The sequence below is a fragment of the Diorhabda carinulata genome, chromosome 8 (assembly GCF_026250575.1).
Source record: "Diorhabda carinulata isolate Delta chromosome 8, icDioCari1.1, whole genome shotgun sequence".
In the NCBI taxonomy this organism is placed as follows: Eukaryota; Metazoa; Arthropoda; class Insecta; order Coleoptera; family Chrysomelidae; genus Diorhabda; species Diorhabda carinulata.
The window spans coordinates 16,074,926-16,102,083 of NC_079467.1; the positions used below are offsets into that span (position 1 = coordinate 16,074,926).

Genomic DNA, 27,158 nt, shown 5'->3' on the forward strand with positions numbered 1-27,158 from the left:
AAATTTCAGGTTTAAATAAATATGCAGTTTTTGAAGCTCTAGTAGGTTTTCTCATATAGTTCTCACATGCAAAAAACAGCTTGTGCTAACTAAATCTAGTTCACCAGGATTTGGCATGAAGATTGGGTCATTAGGCAACACAAGGCAACAGAACACACGTTTACACTAAAAACGTAGCAAAATAGTGTTAAATACGTTGTTTGTCGTCCAACGGTCATATTGGTGTTAAACAGGACATGGTTCTGGATTGCTCTATTTACTTCTATGTTATTAATGATAGAAAGTATATTAATAATCAGTTTGAAATTATGTATCGGTCGTTGATGAAAATATTAGAGTACATTGTAGCAACTCAACTAACCAAAAAGTTTTAACAATCTGTTGGGATGCAAAAAGTTTAGCTTGAATACCACATACAAATAGAAAAGTTTTTTATATATACATATATACAGGGAAGTACTCATTATTCAATGCGGAATTGGGCATTTACCTTTAATAATTTTCGTATAACACTCATACTTTTAATTAAATATTTGACTCTAAGTATAATTCCCTCTCGATTCTTCTGACCTAGTGGAAACCTGATTAATCCATTATTATATTTCGTAATCTTTGAATCTGGAACTTCGTGATTTGAGAATTAAGCGCTTGATAACACACTGTGCTAACATAATATCTTGGTTTAGTTATGTTGCTAAGAAACCTTCATTATTTTCTTGATTGTACCAATCCCATCGCTGACGACGACCTGATTACTTAGATGTTGAGAATGTCAACTATTTAATCAATTTTCTTGTCGAGCTAGTAGAATACAGAGATATCGAGCACGAAAAGCCGTGTGATGTACAATCAATTGCGTTCATAATTTGATTGGTAACTTTGATCTATCTCAAGTTTAAATGAAACGGTGATATAGTATTTGTGTAAATATTGTGTTACCTGCTGGAAAGGTTCATTAGGTAATTGAATTTATAGCAGATACGTTAATATTATTTGGAACATACTAACGAGGCTATCGACTATATAGGGGTGGAGTTGATGTATTCATTGCAAAAGTTATAGAAAGTTTCTCACTGAATCTATTAACAATATCTCCTCTCGTGGACTATAATGAAGAATAATTCAATTAAGGTTTCAGGTGTTCTTGACATCTCAACATGTGTTTACAATTTTTTCCATTACTTAAGAATCATTCTGTATAAAAAAAAAACATAAAATTCATTCTAATCCAATGCAATTACTCTAAATTTTTGTCACTAATTTCCATATAATTTGATTTGTTTTAAGTCAAGGCACAATTGTGAAGATACATGAGATTTGTGAAGAGTTAAAAAAATATTGATTCTCTCAAGAAATATCCGTATTAATTGATTATACTTATCATACGAGGGTGGTTCAAATATAAACAAGTTCTGTATAATCGCGCGAAAAATTATTGTCCTAAAAATGGCTGCATTAGACGCTAGAATGGTCTGTTACGAAGCGTAGGAAATAACCGGGACCACGTAACCTTGCTTTTTAGTGTACTTGTAGCCATGAGCAAGAAGAATGTAGCAGTGTCTGTTGCGCAACGCATTATTATTCGTTTTTTGGTCAAAGATAATATAAAATCCGCGGAAAATTCATCGAAAAGCACTCGAACAATTTGGGGATGAGCACCTCTTCAAGATGAAAACTTACCACATGCGCGGCGCCTCAGAACAAGTGTTACGTATGACAACGTCAGTGCTGTAGAAAAATTCATTTTGGAAGATGGACGCAGTACTGTACGTGATATGGCTGAGGAATTTGATATCAGCATAGGTAGCATTGAGCAAATAATGCATAAACAGCTCAATTACCGCGAAAGTTCAGCCCGTTGAAGCGAAAGCTGCACTGTCAGCGAGGAAGATGTTGTAAATTAAGTTTTGAGAGGAGTTATTGCGGCAGATTTTCTCACTGAACAAAAATTTGTGTTTTATAGTAACCTCCTAAAATAAGGCGAAAACAGTCTACAGATCGAAACGACGCAATGTTCCAATCCGTAGTGGGATATTGCTGCAAAATAACGCAAGACCACCTACAGCTCAGGAATTGGGTTGGAAAATACTGGAACACTCTCCTTATCGCTTTGATTTGTTGCCATGCGACAATAATTTATTTGGGTTATTTGAAAGAGGTACTTGGCGAACTACGATTCGAAAGAAATGGGGAGGTAGAATCCTCACGAAAAAGGGATCCTAAAGCTTCAAGGAGATGGCAAAAGTGTGGAGAGTGTGACTAGAAAGACTGTGAAAAATCCTAGTACTGTAACTTAATGATAAAAATTTTCATAATAAAACTCCGGCTTATATTCAAACTACCTTCTTATATTATGTGTATTCAAGAATAGATGAAGCAATTCTTTGAGGTTAAGCTTTGTTGACAGTCTAATTTCCAACATATTATGTATATTATTCAAAATCAGGAATATTTTACAGAGGAAAAAATAATGTGTATTGTTTGTATAATATGAAAATTATCTATATAACAAATAAGTTTACTTTAAAAACAATTAATTATGTGGCAACCGTAGTTTCAAAATCAACCATCAACAAGTCGATTTGCAGATTCGGTACACGTCCTACTAAACCCTAGCACAGAGAGAGGCCAAACAATTCAAAAGCGACAGAAACATCCATCAAGTGATGCTCAAAAAGTGGCTTTAACTGTTTTTAATAGACTTTGTAGTCGAGGATTGTTTAGAGGAGATCTAGAGATATAAATGCTTTATTGTCAAAAAATTATTACAATTTTCAGACAAAAGATTGTGAAAACTAAAAAACAAAGCAAGCAAATTGAACCAGCAAGCAGCATACCCGTAATCAAATATTATCATTAGAATAGAAGTTGTTCACAGAGAAGAAGGCACTTTCCAGTGAATATACCCTTAAATTATTGGGAAATAAATTGCAAAATATTGAGCCCTTAACTAACTCTGAATGTGAAGTAGGTAGGTAAAGGTCGTGCTCCGCATTCCTAAGTGAATAGCCGTGCAACGTCCTCTCTGAAACTGGAGAAGCGTGCTTACGAATTAGGCAAACGGATTCAAAGATGAATAAAGAAGGAAAAGTCAAAATTTTTGATCTTTCAAAGAATTCCCTGCTGTTTATTCCGAGTAAATATCTAACAGCTCTTTTTTGTAGTTTGAAAATTCGCTCAAATTTAGTCGCATCACACATACCCCAGAGCTCTAAGAATTTTACAGATTCAACGACGTCAATGGTGGTGATATTTAATAAAAAAGGCTGCCATGTATTTTCATATGATAAAACTTCAGTTTTAGAAACGTTGAGACAGAGAAAACTAGAATCGCACCATGATTTAAAGGTGATTTGGTCACAAGATATGGTAAGAGAGAATGGAAACTAGTATTGTCTACAAATAGACATATTTTACCACTGATGTCCAGATAGACGATGTCGTTTATAAACAGAAGAAACAAAATATGACCTAGTACTGATCTTTGGGGCACTCCACATTCTATTGGCTTGCTAGAAGACATCGTTGTATCAACCCTTACAAGCTGACTTCTGTTGGTAACGTATGACTTAAACCTGGAACCATAGAACTGCAATTTTTTAATTAAAATATTATGATTAACACAATCAGAAGCTTCATAAAAATCACAAACAGCTTTAGTAGTGGGTTGATGGCTGTTTAAGGCTGTTTTGAGGTATTCTTGCAGAACATGAAAGAAAACTTATCCTTGAGGTAATAAAAGTGTAAACACTAATGAAGAGTAGTTGTTCATGAAGTAGAGAAATGAATATATAACAAAAATTTCGAAGTATCGTAATAAAAGACGACAAATCTATTACTTGGATGTAACGTGGTTTAACAGGAATGATACTGTTTGTTTGTGAAGCTTGGTCACATGAGAGATGGAAATGTGAAATGTATGCACCCCATTCCAGAGAGAAACGTTTATGAATATACAATAACTAAAATATTTCCTATCCAAAGGGACACTTTATGATGAAAACAATAAAATACCACATAACTAGGGGAATACTAGCTCCGCTTCTTTGAACCTACAATAGGTGAATATAGATAGCAATCAGAACGAAGATGCTCATTATTCAGTCAATCACAAATGATGGATTGATCATTATAGTGAACGCTATGAAATGCTCCCTCAAAGACAGCAGAACCAGTATTGTCGTCATCATTCGATCCTCAACAGTCCGTGACTTGGAGAGTACGAATTTGATCTCTATTGAATCCCCAAATTGTGGGAAATTATTGAAATTTTTGCAAAACTTTAGTTAGCTTTTACAGGGGGTAATATGTCACTAGTCGAAATGTTTAGACGATTTGAGTAATCCTCAGAAAGATGACAGTCGATGGTTTAAGGTTTGAGTTTAAGTTTAAGTAAGCAGCTGAATGCCTTTAACAGCAGCAATCGATAAAAATTTTGACAGAATTAGAGAAATTGTAAGTACAGCTCGTTGTATTATGGTTATAATAATCAAGAACAGTTAACTCCGGGCCAAACTTTGGCTCAATCAATTAGAGATCAGAATGGTTATGTGAATAAAACGTCATCAGAAGAGACAGCTCCCATGATTTGTTGGAAAAGAATCATTTGAACAACGTGTAATAACTGAGCAAGAATGAAGAAGTGAAGAATCGAATGAAGACGATTCATTTTTTTATAATCCACGAATCGTATTTGCCTCAAAGCTAAACAATGGAATAACACTTCTAACAATCGGTTATTGGAAGTCTTAGGAGGTAAGCGCATATACATTTAATTTGCGATAGCAAGCAAGGTTGCATTAATGATGCATTAGTATTTTAAAGTTAGCTAGTAAAGCTAGTAATTGTGTTGTATAACACAAATTCAAATAATTCCAACTAAATATTCTTCCAAAGATGATAATATACAGGAGTTTCTACTTGAACAATATACAAAGAAGCAAGTCATACAGGTTTTATAAACAAAAATGGTTGCCAAGGAATATACTGTAGACGACACGGCCAAGAAGAATAGTCACACTGTTTTAAGTTTACCTTCGTACTAAGATTCGGATAAGATAGGTATTAATCCAAGCGAATTAATATGGTTCAAATTGAAAAGACAGATAAGAACTAATAACACTCAAAAGTTCTTCCTACGTTGTATAACTGATGAATGAATGTTAAAACATTAGGACCAAGAATTTGGAAAATCACATAAATCACTTAAAAGGAGTTGAAAATCGATAAATGCAATATTTACCAGTTTTAAGTAAATTGATAATTGATTTAAGCTACAGTTAATCTGAGGATGATGAATGTGATGTTAGTGATTCAGAATAATTGTATTGTAGTCTATATATTATAAATGGAGACTACAGAAAACTTGTTGAGTCACAGTTTAAGAATTTTCAAGTAAACTATAATAACTATGAAGTTAAAAAGTAATTCTCTGGCATAGTTCTTCTGATATTAATTACAGAAGACAGTTGTGCGAGGAACAATCAATATTTCATAAATACGCACGGTACTCATACCAAATTAAGAGATGAAAAATGATGTTTACTCTCCGTATCAAATTTGGTGAACATCTAACAAACCGTCAGTCTACGTGGACTCATCATCTCCATTGTTTACCAATTAAAAGATTGAATCGTACACATAAATGGATTTCTATTGGCCGAAGCTGTTGTTTACTTTAAGGGTGACAGTTACTTTATATAGATTTTACGTTAGAAAAGGGACAAAAGCTATGGAAAAAATTTAATAACCATTTTATAATGTATTGTATTATACCAGCTTAAAAATTCTAATAGAAGGACACCTGATAGAGTGTTCAAGTTTTGAGATATGCGAAAACAAGAATGCAATGGTGTTAATGGTCTATAATAAACAAGTGTACAAGAGAAGCGATTGTTCATATAATTCGATGTCTACTTCATTATGAAAAATTTTTGTGTTCTTTAAATTCTCGAAAATGAATTTAGACATGATAAACTTAAGGAATGAAATGAAATATATTATACTGTGTAGTACATAATAATAATTACCTTGCAGCTTTCACTCCTTTGACCTCAACTAATGTAAAATCTTTATTCGATGTAAAATATGCAGTCATTATGAATGCATCTATTTTTGGTAGACTGTCTGATTGTGCTTCCACAAAACCACTTTCAGTCCTCTTCCTAGATGATTATCAATGTTACAATAATAATCAGATTATAACAAAACTATAGGAACACAAAAATAAACACACACGCATGCGTGAGAAAACTCGTCCCTCTAAGCATCCACATCCGGATAAATCCCCAGATGGGTGCGAAGAAGTGCATTTCACCAACCTCCTTTTATTTTGACTCCTTATCCTCATTCGCGTCACAGTTTTGCGCGAAGAACCCGTCCTCTCCCCTGAATTCTATGGGAGATTCTGGGAAGTCTTTTTATTAGGAATTAGCCTGTTGGCTATACAATTTCGGCTGTATTTCTGGACTTTTTATTGTATGTGTATGTTTCGCTGCCTACTTCGGCAAGAAAATATTTCATTTGCGTGGTTCTTCGCCTTCTCTATAGCTGTCTCCGCTGTATAACTCGGAACTTGTTCATGAAATGCTGGGTTCCTCTCTTGTATATGTCTCGCTAAACTTAGGATCTTGGAAAAATGTTTTTTTTTGGTTTTGATGGTTTTACAAAATGAGAACATCTCTGTGGTAACAGTATTGTCATTTGATGCATTATATTATCAACCTAAATATCTAAGAATTATTATAATTAAGACAAAATTTGATATCATTTATATTGAACCTGAATAGTTCTATTAGAAATTGGATGATTCTCTCACTGTCACCTCTTTTTAATTGAAAAACATCTTACATTTGTTTTTATAGTTATTTATGTCTTGAGGGTAGGTAAATGATTATGCCCAGAGGTCGACAATTTCATAGAGTCAATTACCTCCACCCCAAATGTTTATAAGTGGTCCGAATGTACATATCTAGCAAGAAATGTAGATCGTAAAATCCACTTAAATAGACGAACCATTTTAGGTCATTATTCACTGATTAAAAAATAATAATTCTCATGACTACTCACTACTTAATTTTCTTGTTTATTTCCGTTTACGTTGGTTCTAAAAACTTGTTTATCTCATGAGAGCTTCCGCAATATCATGAAATATTTTATAAAAGACGCTTAGTTATACTTTTAATTCATGGTAAATCCTCATATTGCAATTTACCGCAAAGCAGTTAAGCCGTGTTGACAAAATATTTAATTAATATCCTCATCATCCTTGGCTAACGACCCCATTACAACTTGTCTACAAACACGAAAAACCACAAAAAAGTATAAGAGCAAGAAAGGAATTTTTTATATGTTTTAACAGCTTTTCATATCATTTTGGGTCCTTTCAAATAAACAGATTTCAGTTAATCCGTTTTCACATGGAATTTTACGTGAAAACCTTTTTGAAACCTCAACCGGCCTTTCAAGAAATCCTTAGCAGGGGTCTATTTAAGCTGCATTATTGGTTCGAGTTAGATTACAAAGTTTATTTCAATACTACGATTTTTTTCCAAAGCTCCAGTGTGAAATTGCAGGAAAAATGTCAAGATATTTGATATAACAACGCAAAGTTTAAATAGGAAAAAATGTTGAAATATGGATTGATTAAGAAACAGTATCAATTTTCCTTTCAATATTGACTTTTATACCAATAGTTAATTATTTATTAAGAGTAAACATTACTTGAGAAAAGCAGTCGATCGAATCGGGATGTACGATCACAGTAATGAATTGATAGAAAAGCGAAGTTGGTGTTGTCAATAACTGTATTCCAGACCATTTTTTCATTTGAACTTCGCATGTACTGGGTCGTGTGAATTTTGTATCTTGTAGAATAATTGGAATATCTGTTATTGGAAAGAAGATAAATTTTAACAAATGGATTGCGAGAGGACAACCTGCTTTGAAAAAAGCAAAGACGTTTTCATCGACTGGAAAAGTTATGGCGATCATTATTTAAATCATGGGATTGTGTTCATCGACTTTCTTAAAAAAAAAACAATAACAGGCTCAAAGAGGTTAAGAGAGAGGCGATCAGGACAACGTACCTTTTCTCACTTCAATGATCGCATGGCTAGAATTCATGTATCTTACTTCGAGATGGTTTATCATCCACCGTTTTACCAGATCTGGCCTCCAGTAACTTTTACTGATTTAATAGTACTGAAGTCTTATTTGCTGAAGACGTTCTCGCACACTTGAACAGCTATTCTGAGGAGAAAGATCATTTAGAATCGCTGGAAGTATATGATCTATGCTAGGAAATTTTTTGTCTTGAACGTTTTAGACCACCTTCGTATATTAGTTCTTCATTATCAATTGGTATATTCTGGGTTGGTGTAATCTCCTCAGCAGGCATTGTGCTAGAGAGAGAAGGCTAGCACAACGTGACCGAAAGAACCCAAAATTTGAGAAAATGGAGGAAACATACAAGGAGACGCAGGAAAATGTCAACAAAAGCCATAAAATGCAGTAAGTAGCAATTCTGGCACCGTCTCCTTGAAGAAAACGATGGTGATCCATGGGGCAAATCGTACAAGGTTGAAAAGCCTATATTCACAATATCGCATGTGCCTCGGAAAAGATTGTAACGGTTTAGTTTACACAAAAACTCTGTTTTTCCGTAAAGCAGCAGTCTTGAATAGATTGTATTTCACACACTACTGGGAAACAACTGGGATAAACTTGTGGTAGGGTAGAAAACAACAAGATCTCTGGTCTAGATGGAATTCCAAACATCACGCTTAAAGCAGCCAACAACATAATACCCGAATTGTTCCCAGATGTAAAATAAAGAAGCATTACAACCTCATCAAAGGAATAGATATAAGAGCTCCTATCAAAAAGAAAGGAGTCACTTTAAGTATCATCATCCTTTCGTCCACTCTGTGTTCTGGTTGTAGCCGAAAAAACACTTGAAATACATTCCATAGAAAGACAGAAGCAATAGTACAACCTCTATCAGGATGTAATCAATACTCTTGGATAGGTCGCTCCATATTGGGTACCACTGATCTTCATCAATACAGCAATGGAAGCAATCTCAGTCATATGGAAGAGCGGAACCAAAATGTACTGTTTGATCATAAAGCATAACATAAAGAACGCCTCCAGTACAGCCAGATATAGAGGCTTTTCGCAAGATGAGGATACCTAAAGAAGATGGTGAGAAGCGAGAGAATCCTCCAAAGAATTCAAAGTCCTTTCTTAAATCATGTATGATGAGCTACTGAAACTGATGTAACAGGGGGAGACGAATCTCGTGTAATTCGTGGATGACGTGGCCGTAATAATTGTGGTAAAGCACCTAGAGAAGATCAACTTAATACGAGTTTCGAGAAGATCTTACGAAATGAAAATGAGCAGAAACCAGAGGTTGTGCACGTAGAAGAGTAGCAATCAGATCCCAATTTAACATCCAGTACCTGAGTGATGATTGAACTCCAAAAAATAGGCTGGGCTCATAAGTATGAAAGCTCCTGAAGTGAGGAGCGTCTTATGCCAATATAAGTATAAAATAAGGATGGGGAGCTCTTTTTTGAACGGTGGATACAAACGTTATCACATATGGAATTGATCCCTTTACCGACAGAGAAGATCGATTGGAAAAAGCAAAGTAGATTTGAGAAGATATGTGCGGAGAAACAACATAGGTTGTTGACAAATGTTATGGGATGTCTCGACTGAGAGAAGATGGACCCAGCTTTTTATTCCGCCTGATCTGTGACAAAAGCGTGTGTTCTTTGCCCTTTTTGCGCTCTTTTGCTCTTACGAGCTTGCCTTTTTTTAGATAGTGTAGTGAATGTCATTTTGGTCCCAATTCTTCGCGTTTATCTTTCAATTCAATTTCTTTAGTCAACCATTCAAGAGGTATTATATTAATTCTTCCTAAAATTTTATCAACTCTTTCCAATCATAAAAGCTTTACAAACAATGATTTTTCGAAATACGTGCTATATCAAAAGAAAAACAGTATCTATAACCAAAACCATTTTTCAATTTTTCAATGAATTTTTTCAATATAAAGTTCAACAAATTTAGAAATACGTTAAGTCGTGGCAATTAAAGTGAATCATTCCGAAGAATTTTCTAGAAATGTATATTCCATCATAATTCACAGTTTTTTAATGACGGAATCAACGGATAATAATTGTCGCAAACGATACAGCATATTCGTTAGAATCAGGTTTTGCCCTTCAGGATTTAATTAACTCGAGTTACACAATTTGAATATTCAACTCGCCGCTACCCTTCACCAAACCATCCAGAGCAACTTTCCACAATAGCGCAGACCTAACTACAACGAATACGATGACGAATATAATAGGATTCCAATTCGTTGGATTACGGAAATTAATCAAAGTTTGTTCAAAGAACAATTATGAAGAGATTCAGGATAGCAGCGGGTGGTCAAGGCAGATCACTCGATAGATATACTTTTCATCAAAATCGATTGATTAAGAGAGGGTCTTCAATAGTGATACTCAATCAAAAATTCTTAGAGACTTAAAAACAGCGGCTTTCGTTTGGATTACTATCGTGCGTTCATTTTTTCATACAGGATATCCCGTAGTAAATTGTATTAATTGAACAAAAAAAAACTGTAATTGAAATAAATATTTTATTCAAAGACATGCTTTATCCAAAACTGCATAACTCGCTACCTAGAACCTACAATAGGTGGATATAGACAGCAATCAGAATGAAGCTTCTCATCATTCAATCAGTTACAAACAATAGCTTGATCATTATACGGTACGCCATCAGATGGTCCCTCAAGGACAACGAAACTAGTGTTATTATTCGATACTCAACTAGACAACAATAGAATTGTAGATAGTTATTGAAGGAATTATTGCAAATCTTTAGTGTGCTTTTGTCACTAGTCGAAATATTCAGACGATTTGAGGCATCCTTAGAAATACGGCAGTAGATGGAAGTTAATAAGATATATAAACAAAGCTCTAGAGCAAGGAATAATGTACGCAAAGTTTCTAGGGCTCAAATAGTAAGAATGAGCAAGTAAAGGATCAAATGAAAGCTAAGTAGTTCATTAACATTTTTACCAAGATGCTCTTGAAAGACTTTTAAGAAGCGTCATGCGAATCAGACTTACACATCGAGTATAATTGGATCTTGCAACAAATAATATGCATTGTCACCTTGCAACACGAATAAGGGAGCTTTAGCCAATAAAACATCCAGTAGCTCATCAACTTCCGTACTCAGAACGTGTTGTCATACGAGTGCTATTTCAAGATTTTCTATGACTTTAGGCGTGAATTGAACCAACAGTAGTGTTCCGATCCACTTCGCTATAGGGTAAATTTCCTGAAGGTCGTCCAAAATCGGTTGTTGTGCCAGAAAACATCGATGCTGTCAAAAATATTTGTTCGGGCTGCATACCGCATAATCAGACACTCACTCAAAAAAGATCGTGTCGATTTGTGCGAAGAAGAAATTCAATCGCAGTGCTTTAAATAACTGGACATATGGCCACCGTTCTATTAGAGCAACATAAATTGCTCAATTTTTTATGCATTTATATGACGGAAGTGAGAAAAATTGGGAAACCAATAGCAGAAGACGATTCTTGCAAGTTCCAACTTGCTGCTTCGACTTTTGACTGAAGAAAAATTAAAATCAAAACAAATTAAAAATAGAAAAGAGGCTGTTTACGGTGACAAAAATATGTTATCGCGTTCAAGATTGAAGGCAGATTTCAAATAAAGAGAATCATCTTTAGGAGTAAAGCAAAAATCCATTTGGTGATATTCCCAGTAGGTGACGAAGATGATAAATGGGAGATAATAGGTTAAGAGATTCGTGTTTATGAGTTTAAACTGAATACGCTAAATGATAGGATATCATTCTGATTTTAAGTGGAAGTTTTAGCAATATATATCAATCCTAATCGACTATTACGTAGATGCAAATGATTGGAATTTTTAGAATGATGAAATGAGTTGGGTGAAGGAAACAAAGTTCTTCTCATCCAGACACATCTATAAACACATGATAGGGACAGACTTTGATTTGGCAGAGAGCTGTAGTAAACACTCCCTACTACAGAAGGAAGAAGTAATAGATAATTTGGCTGCGGATGCACGAACCTTTTCGATTTTTTTAAACCAATATTATCCACTTTTAATAATAGTTTTCCATGTATTCTTATCATTTTTTCATATTATGTCAGTCAGAAGAACTAATATTATAGCAATACTTTCATATTTATCTAGTTTCGATTTATTGGACTCTTTGTTGAAGAACTAAGTTAAATTTTGAAAGCAACTGGAGACCAAATACAGGTATTTTTCTTTCGTAAAACAGACAACATGCAAAGCGTGTCAAACAAGATGGATATAGAAATGTAACTAAGGGACAATATTTGAACGGTAGGTTAGATTACTTCTTAATTTAAATACTCACAGGACACGGGTCCTACACGAAAAGTCTCTCTAAGTCAGAGAACTCTTGAGTTTAATGCGTTGCTATGGATACTCTAGAGTAAACGTTATTCTATTGTGACGAATGGGATACATTGAAAATAAGAACGGAAACAAACATTCGAGGAATGCTACTTGAAATTTGAGATAGAAAAATGTATTAAATATATAGCTTCATTGTTTTTCAAAATATTCTTCAAATGAACCAATTGTCGAAGCATTTTTCCATTCAGATTGAGGTACGTTGACATTGATCTCGCAATTCAATTTTGATCTGTAGGAATAAGAAGAAATCATTGAGTGTCAAACAGGGACTGTTCGGTGGATGACCCATCAATTCGATGTTCTGACTGTTCAAAAACGTAGTTGTTTGAATGATTCGTCTTCTGCGAATAGTTTCCCTGATTTTTTCTTCTGGCAATCAAACGTTGGTGTACTATTTAGAATTGACCGTTCTACTTTGCTTTAATGGAATTGTTGAGAAATTTGCAGTTATTCCTAAGAATCAGGTGACCATTTGAAGTTCTTTGTGTGCAAGCTTTTGTTGGATGTGGCTCGTCTTTCTCGTCTCGAACCAATACACAAGTATACCTCAATTTCACGGTATGCTACATGACGATTTTGCAATATCAGTTCACGAACAGTTTAACTGGTTTAACTCATGTGGAAAGTCATAGAAAATCATCGGATGGAGATGTTTGTAATTTAATTCAATTTTTTGATAAAGATAAACGGTTGAAGTATCTATAAACAACGCAAATGGCACTCGTATGACACCACTTTCTGAGTACGTTCCCCATCGAACATGTTATACTTTATGATGGCAATGTCAGATTTGACATATTCACATGTCACATATGTCATATGCCATATCTCAAAACTCAAGTAGCAACCCTCGTTGTAACAACATTAACTAAACATAATATGATTCTGACAATGATAAGAGATTAAGAAAATTGGCTTAAAGTATAAAACATGATAAACAGAATAATGTGTACCAAAGGAAACGAAGAAATGTCAAAACTATAATATTTTATAAAACCGGCAATTTTTGAAGGAAAAATTACGAGGATGATTCCAGCTACTGCAGTGGAGTACGAGGGTATTGTTCAATGAAACAATGTGAAAAATTACGTTTTATTTACTTTGGCTTATGTGAGGTTATCTTAATTTGCCCATAACTTGGGAAAAAAACAATTTTGTATTCAATGTGTTCATAATCAAATGTCACAGCTATTTTGTGTGATCTATGAATTTGGTACATGGACATAAACAAAAAGTTAACGAATTTAATTATTGGTAAAACTGTAAGTATGGGTGTTCCAATAGGGACTTGACAATTTTGAATTTAGTTTGTGAACGCATCTTTTCACTAAACATCGAACTGACGCTATCAGTTGTTGCCAGTGAGACTAGGGGTTGGTTGAAGTGTCTAAAATATCGCTGCCGTTGGAACGTCCATAGCAAATAATCCAAATCAGTCAAGTCCTCGGCGTTCTCAAGAGTTGGGCATCGTCAAGACCACTTTATGGCGAGTTTTGCGTAAGGATCTTACTTTACACCCGTACAAGATCAGACTCACTCAAGAATTGAAGCCGATGGACAATTCGAAGCGATGTTCTCCGATTGGGCTCTGGAAAAGATGCGCCAAGATGATCAATTTCATCGCAAAATCATCTTCAGTAACGAAGATGATTTATGGCTCAATGGGTTTGTCAATAAACAAAATATGCGATATTGAGTGGGTGGAAATCCACATGTGCCTAATCAAAAACCACTTGGTTTGCATGCCGGCGGCGCCATATTTTTTCGTCGGCGATAGTAATCGCTGCGATACTGTGAATGGTAATCATTATCGCACCATGATTATCGATTTTGTTTTGCCCAAATTGGAATATATGGGCGTGTTATCTCAAGAAATGGACCAATGAATTGGCCGTATCGTTGGTGCGATTTAACGCTTCTAGATTTTTTTCTTTGGTGCTACGTTAAGTCATTGGTCTATGCTAATAAGCCGACGACGTTGGAAAAGCTCAAAGCCAATATTGAAGGCGAAATAGCAGCCGTTTCGGCCGAACTGTGTAGCCGAGTCATGGAAAATTGGGTCCAATGAATCAACCGCGCTGCAAACGTGCCCGCGGTGGCCATATGAGCGAAGTCGAGTTCCATTCAGTTTTGAATGTACTTCAACTCGATAATAAAGTCTTTGAAATATCTCAAATGTTTTTCATTTTTTTCTGAAAAAAAGTTGTATTATGAATTATGCGATTTATAAAACGCCAAATAGTTATGTTTTCATAGAGATTTTTAACCGGGTGGGTATGGTATTTCCAACATTATTACCAACAGACAATAAAAACATGTTCATATTTAATAATACAATAATCGTTTAATCAGCAAACGACCGTTTAATATTGCTTAATAGGAATCTCTACATACACTACCAATTAATAGTAACCCTAGTAGCGATGGTGTTAATCCAAAGATCGTACTTGCCACCGCCAATATAACAGAGGTGTGAAACATAATTGATGAAAATTGATGTCGGTAACACGACAAAGGATGAGGTATTGAAATAGGTTATTGTCAATCACAAATTATTTGTTTGAAAATATATATCTGTTATATAGTATTAAATAGACAAATGTGTAAAAGAAATGCTTATGCATTATAAGAATTCGTAAAAAGCATGTCGATATCCTCGTTATGCATGAAATCACATATTCTTGCTAAGAAAACCATTTCCTAACAATTATTACGAGTGAGTTAGAATCCATACGCTTCACTTGTTCAATATCCTCAATGGAACACTTAAACTGTAGGACACGATTCTCTATGAATTGAATATGAGGCTTAACGGGCTTATTCCACAGGAACACATTTGTTTTAATAATTCAGGGTTTTAATCTGTATAAATCCAACATTTACTATTTTCGGGATTGAAACATTGTGGAGTAACCGTTTAGATGATATCAAAATCGTTCAAACCCAAGTGGAGTCCTCTTATAAACGAAGTCAGGTCTTTAGTTGGGAATTATGTCTTTTTTTTATAGCAATTTTTGTTATGAAAATGGCATTAGAATATTATTCGAAAATGATAATTATTCAGAAACATTATAGTGAATAAAAAGATTCTCACTTATCTCAGTATCAAACGTTATAAAAGTTTCTGTGTTCTAAAGAAATCCTGTAGATAACAGCCACACTTGTTATTGGAAAAAATTATATTATATTATGACTAGAGAAAAATCCAGATATGTAAATGGATATTCTCAAAATATACTCATAATTTGCAAATTATTCAACAAAAATATGCACAAAATATTGAAAACATGCATAAAAATTTCATCCATCAATTGTGTCGTGAGATTGCAAAACCAGTCATGTCCATAACAGAAAATGTTATGGAAATGTTAAATAATTATTGCACTGGAAATTAATGATAAATTCACGATGAGAGTAAAATCAATATGAGAGTTGCACAGAGAACTCAAAATGATACGTACAACAGTCACTGCTACGATCGATACAAAAAGGAAATTGATATTGTAAATAAGAATTTATCGTACTATAATTATTATATTCGATTGTCAGCTTGTAATCGTATTACGGATCTGTGGCTAAAATAAAAAAAGTAAAAATCACGACGCAAAAATAGGGGTTGATCGTAGAAGGGTGAAAAATTGAGAGTAATATGAATTTGTCCATTCACGGTAATAACAAAAAACAAATGAAAATCTTGCCAAAAAAATTAAAGTTTATAATTAAAACAAAATTTATCTAAAAAATGGAGAAAGGGACCATCCTTGACATTTAGGAGGATGAAAAATAGATCTTGTTCTATTCTCAGACCCACCCGATATGCACATAAAATGTCAAGCCGTTTCGGAGGAATTATTCAATTAGAAACACCGCGACACGAGAATTTTATATATTTGATATACGAGTAACTCGAGCGGCTGAATCGCCTTTCTCACATGATGACTTCATTATTCTCCAAGAATTCGTCATCTCTTTCCTCGTAAACTTTCTCGTTACCACTCAAGTCAGCCAAAATGTTTCAGTAAAAAATTAATCGGTTCTTTTTCCCAATATGGTCCATAATGTTTTGTCAGTAATTTTTTGGCATTTCGATGTTTTGGGGGCTTCATTACAGGCTTCATTCACATAATATTTCTTTTGTTCTCCACCACCGACTTTCTGGCTCATACCTCCCCTTGCACTATAGATTAATCCTTGTTTTTTGTTATAAAAAATTTTTTCGTCGGGGCGAATTTGCCATTGTGAAGGTGGTTTGATGAATACATTGCTGGCCTGCTCCCAATTGTGGTCGAAGTAGTCACTTCAAGGCCTAAACACTGTTCCAATTTTAGCTAAAATGCTTTCATGAGCCTCAGGATCAACGAGAGTCTCTATTCTCTTCATCTCCAGGAATGGAAAAAATTACCTTTTCCTTCTTTAGGTTTTTAGAGCATGTCGTGTCAATCAATATTGAAGCATAAACATTATCGATGTATTTTTGTTCTCGCCCCCACAGCAAGCTGTCATACATCTGAGGACCGTATCCCGTCAAAATCTGTATCACATAGCCTGTGGAATAATTCGTAAGCAATTTTATTTGACTCTTTGCGGTATCCATGCTCTCCCCAAGTGTATATGAATACGCTATTCTTTTGATGAGCTCTGTACAATGGTAAAATTGTACAGGTACTGCTATCTACTGTAGTGAACAGTTTGGTTTTGCATTTTTGGCAATGCAAAGTTCTTTTGGCAATCGAAAATCGGAGTAAGTAGATCCTCTCTCTTTACCACGAGGAGAGCAAAAAACAATAAAGCCCGCTTTTTGTGCAGTGTATATTCCATTATAAGCCTTTGTGTTTCCTGATTATTCACATACGCTACATCTTCTTTATGTTCAGTTCACTGTGAGGTAATATCTCAAAGAAGTCTTACCGCAGATTATAAGCTGACGATTTGGTTATATTCTCCAAAGGCAAAAACACCCAGAAATTTTAAATCAATTTCAAAACTGTCTGAGCTCACAAAAATACAATTTTGAACTTCCTAATTAATGGATATATTCCCGTATACTACAGTAACAATCACTATTTCATTAAATTATATTCTGTTATTTTAGAATTATATATCAGAAACATAAAAATTTTGTCACCTTGTAAAATATGAATAAATATTATCCCAGTTTATTCGGTGCTTATTGACCTTTCGATGTTACAAAACAGTTCATATATCAAAAGCAGAGTTTTGTAAATAAAATCAGCAACCGCATTCCATTTGATTTGAGCCGCAAAGCGATTCGTTCCAAAATCGATTCACAAATGACCTATAACTAAATCCTCATGTTGTCCGCAGATGCATCCATCCAACGACGTCCAGATCGACAACACAATCATCCACTTCGATGCATTACCAGGCTTGGAAACAATTCTGTCAACGATCTCCATTAGAGTTACTCCCAATCTCTTCAGGAACGGCAAACTTAAGCTGCGATGTTTGGCAACAATGTTTACTTTGTACACTTCATCGAAAGAGGTCGATATACAGGAGGCAGCCCCACAACTCGCTCTTATCATGGTTCCGTCTACTTCGGCTAATGGTTTGTATAATTTGTTGCGATACTATGTACTAATAGACTCAACTTCACTGTTCCAATAAGATAACAACTCATTCTATGCATTTCGCATTATATAATGCATGCTAGAGTACCTCGGTAATTATGAATTGATAAGTTTTCAAATAAGAATACTCAAGTGAAAATTAATAATCTCATTATATCATTTGATTAGTATACAGTATGGCGACTTTTATATTTGAGGTCATCTATGGGTTTTGTAATACATTACATTGGTCTGCAAAAAATTTTAATCCAACCCCGGTATTATTTTTAGAGATTCTTATGTAAAATGACGTCCTGAATCCAAATATAACTGCTGTTATAACCCATCATTTTCCGGCCAGCATATTTACCACTTTAATAATAATAATCAACTTATGGACATTGATTTAATTTGAAGGGATGAAAAGAACCATTTTATCCAAAATAATTATAAATTATGAAGATATGTACTATTATTAGGTGCTTGCTTTCCTTTTATACCTTGTCTAGTTCTAAAAACCAGCAATACTCCGCCAACATGCATTCCACGTTCCTGAAAATCTCTTCTCCATCTTAGCGATGTCTTGATGGAACCGTTCTCCGTGTTCATCGGCAATTGCTCCTAAATTTTCAGAAGAAAAGTCCAGATGTGACTTGAGGGACTGTAATTTAACAGACTTGTTACATCCTATTATTTTGTACGCTTTTTTCTTTATTTAGGTGTTCAATAAACGTCGAAGCTTGAAAAATTTGTTTTATTTGGGGATCCACAAAAACTCCTTAATTCAGCTTACCGAAAACGAGGAAATTTAGTTTCCCAAAATTGTCACCTGTCCATTGTTTTAACAAACTGCTTGATTTATCCAAGTTTGAAGTGCAAAGGTGGCAAGTAAATATTTTCGAAAAGATCGGGGGAGATATATTTTTGACCAGGGTTAAAATTTTATCGAAGAGACCAGTTCCGTGCGGTGTAATGTTTGTCTCGAGCTCGGCTGTTCCATTCACAAAGGAAGCGGCAATATTATGTGAATCCTGTAAGCCCGTGACTAGGGCAACAACTTTTAAGTTATCGCAAAGGTTCCATTTATTATCTTGATAACTAATTTTATCAAGGATTTTGCTGATATTTTCGTACGTCTTCGTATATTTTATCAATGTTCTTATATATTTGTATTTCATTATAGTTTCTATGAACTGTTAGTAACATTGTTGTCATACACTTTGCGATAAATTTTATTACTTGCTTTGGGACATTGAATGGCTAGAAGCTGAAATATGTGGAAAATAAGAAGTGAATGTCCCTCACAAACGGAGGGTTAGTGATTAGGAATATTTGATTCAGGAAGTCATTTTACATGGGTATCGTCAAGAATGTTCGAGTGTTATTAGGAAGGTCTTTTTAGTAACTATTCATGTCCTAACAATTTGTATGGTGATTGATTTGTGTATTATTATAAATATTATGTAATTACCTTATCAACATCAATATTGATACTTGACCATCGAAACTTAATTGACTTTCCGTCAATTAAGTGAATTCTGATAATAATTGGTTGTGGAGATAAAACACGTACACAAAAAAAGTATGTGTGTTATTTAATGATAAATATGTAATGATAAAAATGATAAATTGAGAAAAATTCAGATGATTGGATCATATTGAAACCTCTCTAGAAGTAGTGGAGAACCAATATCTGAAAATAAACAACTAAATGTTGTGTTAGCCTCTCAAGATGATTCCCATATTAGTTCACGGCAAGTAGCATTAGATAATGACATAGATCATTCAACAGTTTTTAGAAAGCTGGAGATGGAAAAGTGGCATCCCCAAAAAGTAAGTTTAGTACAAGAACTAATGGAAGATGATTTTGATAGACAAATTGAATTTAGTGAAACAACAAATAACAGAAATTCGATGGCTCTTTTCTTTGATGAAGCTACATATCTAATAAACGGTCATGTTAATCGTCAAACTTATCGGTACTGGGCTACGATAAATTCACACAAGATGCCAGAGTACCGTAGAATGTTTTAGGAAATCGTTTTGGCTTTACAACCACTCTCCACATACACCTAAAAGGTATTTTGTACACATCCTATTGTTCTGCTTCCAAAATACATGGACTTCTCTAAGAGGAGGGTTCTAATGTCCCACTTTCCTAGTAGTACTACTTTAAGTTACTTGAGCCTTTTAGCGAAATGACCAAGACATTAGCAGAGTAAATGCTCTGCTGTTTCCATGGCTAGCTCGCAAAATCTGCAGTTATTGTCCTGTGTCATAGCCATTATCTGATAGTGTATTTGAAGAGGCAGTAACCTGCCAGAAGACCAATTACCAGTTTCATGTCGTTTCTGGTCATCACGAGAAGTTCTTTAGATATATGGTATCAGCTAATAGGGTTATGAATCTTTTCGATTGCCGGGTGGCCTGGAAGTCAAATTAGGGTTACTTTGTTTTTGTTGCTTACACAACAGCTTACAGGATCTTTAAAGTCTCTTGCCTATTCTAGAGAGGTTTTTAACAAAACATTCTTGAGCACATTTGTTTATTGCTAGCAATTCTACCTGAAAAATGTGAGTGAAGTTCCTAGAGGTATGAAGAGCTTGCAGTTTTGTTTGTAAATGCCCAGTCCAGCTTCTTGGGCTAGCTTCGAACCGTCTGTGTGAAATACATTCCGAACTCACAAAGATTTTTATTGACCTAAGACTGGAGGTTGTTAATTATCGCTTCGAAGGGGGTATCTTTGTCTAGTATGCTATGTATTTTGTCTATTGGTTTGTGAAGGCTTTCTAGCTTGATTGGCTCTAGAATCCTTATCATACCAATAATAGATGATAAGATTATTGGACCATACTTTTTCAAAAAATCTCAATGTCTTCAAAACTTCTTACTCCCCGAGTTGAACCAGTTGTCTCTAAATAAAAATGATTTATAGCTACAGAAAATCGGTGGATAGGTCGAAGAGGAACAATAGAATGGCTACCAAGATATTGAATTCTCTTTGTGTGAGACTTTAGAAGTAAAGTGTATCAAAATAGACCACAATATATCAAAGATTCAAAGGTAGGATACGTATTGAGGTTACACAAATAGTTTCGGAAGTTATAGAGAAGGTTAGAGAAAAGTTCACGGCTCGTCTTTCTCATTGTTTTTTAGTTGAGGATGAAAAATTTGAGCAATGAATTCAGGTTTCGTTGTATTTAATGAATATTACAATTTCCAATTTATTGTAATAATATATGTATGTATATGTAATAATGATAATAATAATTAGCGATGACGACATAAGCTCACGTAGATGACGTCAGAAACTGGAAGATATCGAATCACCAACAGCCTGTTTGAACATAGAAATTGACGCAATTGAGGTTGGCGGTGCACGAAATAGGAAATTCATTTCTTTCTTTCCTTTTCACCATACTGTAATTCAGAGCTTAATTATTTCATGTCAAATCGATTAATAGTTGGATTCAACCTCTTTTAATTTGGACAAAGTTTCATCAAGTATGAAATCTTTCTCCTAAAGTTACTACTCACTTCACTTGGATCCCGATGCCTTTCTTTCATTTAGGTTGAGGTTGAATCATAATGAGAGTATCCTTTTCCACAACTATTTCCTTTCTTTTCTATCCTGGTCTGTTATTACATTTCCTGCCATCTTATTTTTCTATTTTTACACGCCATCTCAATTTTTTTGAGCAGCTCCTCCTCTACTCTACTTCAAACATCTTCCGTATTAATTTGTTCTCTCCTTTTCTCATCACATAGCCAAAATATTTTAATTAAACTTCTTAAATTTTGTTTTTTTCTCCTATAATATCACTTCTAACTTTGTCGTACCTTGATTTATTGTCTATTTCTCCTAGAAATCTTCTTGCTGCTCTTAGTATTTGGCCTCTTCTGTGTGAGTTTCTTTTGATATATTTTCAATCTTTTCTGGCCAGAAACTGTGTCTTAATTGTATCGAATAATCTTTCAGATGCTCCAGCTATCTTGGTCATCTCTTTTCAATCTCCTATCTTGCTTTAATGTCATTCCAAAGTATTTTGATCTTTGTCATTCTTTTTCATTTGTCTTCTCCTTCAGGCTTAATATTATCGACTCAGTTCTGCGTATTGCTTCTTTTTTAATTATGTTTGATGTCTTCCTTTTTCCAGTGTCGGACTTTATACTGTTTTATTTGTTTTCATGCTCTTTTCATTTCTTTATTTAACACCATGGTGGATAATGGTCCGAAGTATATATCTTTGCTTCACTTTTTTTGTTGTTTCCAACATATTTGATACCTCTTGCCATACTTCATCATCTCTGTATATGAAGCTGTTACTCCGTTAATTAGTTTTTCTTCTATACCTCTCTATTCTAAAATCTTCCACTTGTATTGTATTATTGACTCTGTCAAATGCTATTTCAAGATCTATTAAACACAGTGCTACCTTTTGCTCTTTCATTTATTCATCTAATTATGAAGTTTTTTGTAAATCTTCCTAATTCTTCCATAGTTTTTCCGACATCATAGTCTGTTTTCTACTATTCTTCATTTTATCTTGTGGACTTTGACAAATAAATGTTATAATTTCATAATTAATAGAATTTCTTGTGTCTCTTTTTTTGTATATTGGTGTTACTATACCCACTTGCCAATCTTCTGGCACTTCTCTGGTTCAGTGTGAGTTCTGATGCCCATATTAGTTCCAATTCCCTGTCTTGCAAGAGTTATCTGAAGAATTTCCAATCTAACAAAGAAACAAGAACGTTATTTTCATAATATTTTTTACTTTTCAATATAATCTTTAATCCACTTCAACCTTAAGGTCTCTCTTATAAATGAGAGTTATTCAATTCGAAGTAAAATTTTTGAAATTGACCCATAAGTGGGTGATTCCGTTCTAACTGTGATTTTTTGTATTCAAAATTTCAAGATTTTAAAATTTAACTTTTCTAACTTTTTTATGCATATTATTCATCTATTTTACTGTAAAAATAAAACTCTAAGAGGAATTTACTACAACTTCAAAGTATCACGAGCAAGACACAAATGTCGGATTTTGAGTTCCACGGTACTGACTCATTTATCCACGGTACTGACATGGTAACTTAAGATATTAAACAACAAGTGCATCAATTTTCCTCAGTTTGATCATAAACATTAGAATTTATAAGGTAATTAGTTTAAATCATTTGTTACGACAAAAAAAATTAATAATTTATCGGTAAATTCTAGGAATGGACATGACACGGTACTGACATTCAAGTGATGTAGTATAAGTTTTCTTTAAGTGGCAAGTTATATTGTATAAAAATAATGTTTAAATATCTTAAGAATTATTCAATTAACACAAAATTTTTATTAATTGATTATTAATTAATGACTAGTACAAAAAAACAATACAGGACATTGAATATCACAGTTATAATGGAATCACCCAAGTATCATTCAAGTGTAAGGAGTATGATTGACAAGCATGGATAGATACAAACATCAACTGTCTCAAAAAACGCTCACCATCATTTTTTTCCTCCGTTGAAAGCATCTTTGCCTTTTTCAAAGCAACTTGGAGCTTTTATTGCTCCGTGAAACCTACTAATTTTTGTTTGCTTTCCAAAAACAGAACTACACCAACAACAAAAGTTCCTAAGTCAACCTGCGAACTGAAATTGAATGTACAATATGAAGTTGATCACCATCATGGAAATAGCTGTTCAGGAATGCTTATGAGGATTACCAGCATGAAAATAGATGTTCAGAAATGTCTATGAGGAGACATTCAATGTTTCCTCCAGACTTATTCTATAATACACATATTTAAGCGCACTAGATATACCATCAAACCACATAAAACGATAATTTACTACAGTTTAGAAATTTATCATGTTAGTTTTATGATATTCAATAAATATTTAGTAAAGAAGAGTATTTCGTTTCGGTACATTCAAATATATGAAGGCAGAAATTCCGAAATCGTTAAAGATAACAAACGATTCAAAGTTCAAACATAAATTGGCACTCTATTGCGGTATGCTTATCCCATACCAATTGCATTTTTTCTTTAGAGAAACCTTACAATAAAGTTGATCCTCTGGGAACAACCCAACGAAAATCCATATTTGTATAGAAGAGGGAAGTTATTTGAATTGGGAAAATTTTGTGCTAGTTACAAAAAGTGTGTTTTCACAAAAATTAAATCATCAACCATTTCAACATGTTGAAATCTATTGAAGTGATGTAATAATAGGAAATAAGAAATAAACCAATTTTACGGAGAACCTCGAAGTAGAATAGATTTTTCTTATTAAAATTCCCTTGCAGCGCATTTATTGATATCACGATCTAATCATATAATTAATATAAGACACTTGAATAACTGAAATATACACACTAGTATACCTTAGGCTCTGATATCCTCTTGTACTCAACGTGTATATACTACTACTCTTACATTTACACTAACTCAAAGGGTTTCTTGCCTTTGAGTTTTCTTACCAAATCGTTGTTGTTGTCCAGGAGCTAGAAAGCCTCATGACAGAGATGTTTTCTAGCCCCACTGATCTTTTCGGTTTTTTCGATGAGGCATCACGCATTTAATACCAAGACAAATATGGTGTGAGAAAGCTGAGTTAGCGTCAGTGAAAAGAAATATAAAATAGAAGACGAGAAGTAGTTGATAATAATAAATTGAGGAAACTTCGGAGTGATAATACATCTCAATGGTAGACTGGCTTAGAATTGACTGAGAAGTGATTAAGTATGGACTGCTTACAACTATCAAATACACAAACAACCGCAGAACTTGTTTCAAAGAATACGAGTAAGTAATCTATTCCAACCAAACCTTGCAGACCCTATATCAGTAATTTCAAGTCTATAGTATGCGTATTCCTAGAATTACTAGAGATCCTTTGAGCGTACGTTAAATTTGTAGTGGTTATACTAAAAATACCGAGGAATCAAAAAAGGTTGTACGAGGTCAACTCTGTATATTTTGAGATGTCACGAAACTAGAGAGATTTGAGCAATCAGATGTACGGTTCAGAAATTTTACTTGGATAACACAAAGTTGAGAATTATTTGATCTGTATTTTGGTCAGAAAATGGTTTTTTCAATGCTTGTTGATGCAAAGCTTACGTTTCTGAGGTTGATCCAACAACGACTGTTTTTCTTGAGAAAAAAAAGTGTTTAAGTTGGCCTTGTATGAGGTCAGTTGGGTCGAATTATTTAATTTTATAACCTATTAATGACGATGTTTGATGATAGGATTCAGTATTTTCATTTCGTTGGTATGTATACAAGTATTAGAAATATTGAATCAACATTTATCAATTTTTTTAAACTTCTTACGGTAATATTGAAATCGATTTAATTGACGCCTTATACGGTTCTTATCCGTTCCTCCGCAATTCATTCAAGGAATCCTTTTTTTCTTTTTTTTCCTGGAATCCTCTCAGCTCCGCGATTACGTACGGATTCGGCAAAATGTGAATTAAATTCCGGATTTTTAGACGGTTCATTAAAAGTTCTTCGTAAGCCGTGTTTATTGCTCACGAAAATAAATACTTTTACTCGTTCTGAGCACTTTACCCTAGATTAAGGATCTCACAAATGCATAAGGAAACTGTAATGAAATTTTCCAATTTCCTACATATTATATGATACTGGTAAAAAAACAGGGAATTAATCGTAGTTCATCTAAGAATGTTGTTGAATATGGTATTATCAAAGAAAGTTTGTTTATTTCAATTCAATAATTGATTATTTGACAATGGAAGGTAGTAGAATTTTCACTACTCCAATATATGCATACTTACTTCTCTTTTACTAACTGCAAACGGATTTGCTTGAGCAGTTTTGTTTAGTCTTCAGAGACAGTAACTACAAAATTAGTAATATTTATTCGTTAATGTGGTTTATGCACTTATAGGTGTCTTTTCTAAAAATTGGATGATAATGATTGTATATGAAATACATTTTCCTATTTCACTCGTTATAAATAGTATATTTAGTATTAATGGATAATAATTTGCGAGTTTGAAATTGCTACTTTTTGAACGAGTGAATCATTAGTAACTTTTACCCTATGTAGAGTGCCTCAGGAAGGATATCATGAAGATACTATCAAGTGCCTCTTTTTTATTAATTTACATAGTGATTTATGAAATTGACCATAAATTTTGTTTGGCAATAGTGTTTATACAGCTCATATGATTTTTTCTTGATGCAGTAAACTACTATCAAGCTTTCGACTGCTATTGGAAATTCCAGGACTGGCTTTGGAAAAAACTATTCAGGGATTCGTATTGAATATTACACCCTTATTTCATAAGCGATAAATGATTTTCAAACTATATGAATAACCAATGTTCTCACACTTTTATTCAAATTTCAGGGAACAATAAAATCTCATCAAAAATAGCACAACCATAATGACGTGGGTACTAAAATGATAAACGAATTAGAATAACGAAAAGCAATTATTAAAACAAATGATATTATGTCGTTAAGACACATAACTAAAAGCTGAAAAAAATACAATAATTGCAACAAAATTGAAATAATTTGAAGCAGAATCTGGAGTGGAATTGATAATTACTCTATTAAATTATGAATACTCTAAAGATCGTTTGAATAGTTTAATTCTACCAAGTAATTGTTGACCGTTATTAACACATATTCTTTGTGTGAACTAGTTGCTTTAATTGTCGTCAAATATTGTTATCACCTGGATTTGAAACAGGGGATCATAAAATAGGACCTTCACGTCAAATCCACCTGTTACCCATATCGCCTCTTGCAAATATAGAGTCTATAGAGTCTTGTACAGCGTTGGTTGATGATTGTCAATCCATCTACGTAATTTCAACTTATGGATTTCATCCCTAGGATGTAGTCTATGAACGTTTTGAATATGATATGAGTACAGATGATGTTTTCGGAGCAATCTTCTGCGCTCCATCCTTATGTTTTCTATTTTTTCCTTAGGAAAAGTGCCATTTACCAAAGTGCTAATAATTGAAAACTGACCCAAATATTGGATGACTTGGATTTCAACGATCAGAAAA

At 33.9% G+C, this 27,158-nt stretch overlaps 1 protein-coding gene across 1 annotated transcript in view; it reads left to right on the top strand.

Moving 5' to 3' along the window:
• Positions 1–27,158, top strand: part of LOC130897418 (uncharacterized) — a 183,455-nt gene that overhangs the window by 154,011 nt on the left and 2,286 nt on the right. Inside the window, exon 5 of the mRNA XM_057806257.1 lies at positions 17,856–18,099. Within this exon, the coding sequence (XP_057662240.1) occupies positions 17,856–18,099 (244 nt within the window). The remainder of the gene's footprint in view (positions 1–17,855; positions 18,100–27,158) is intronic.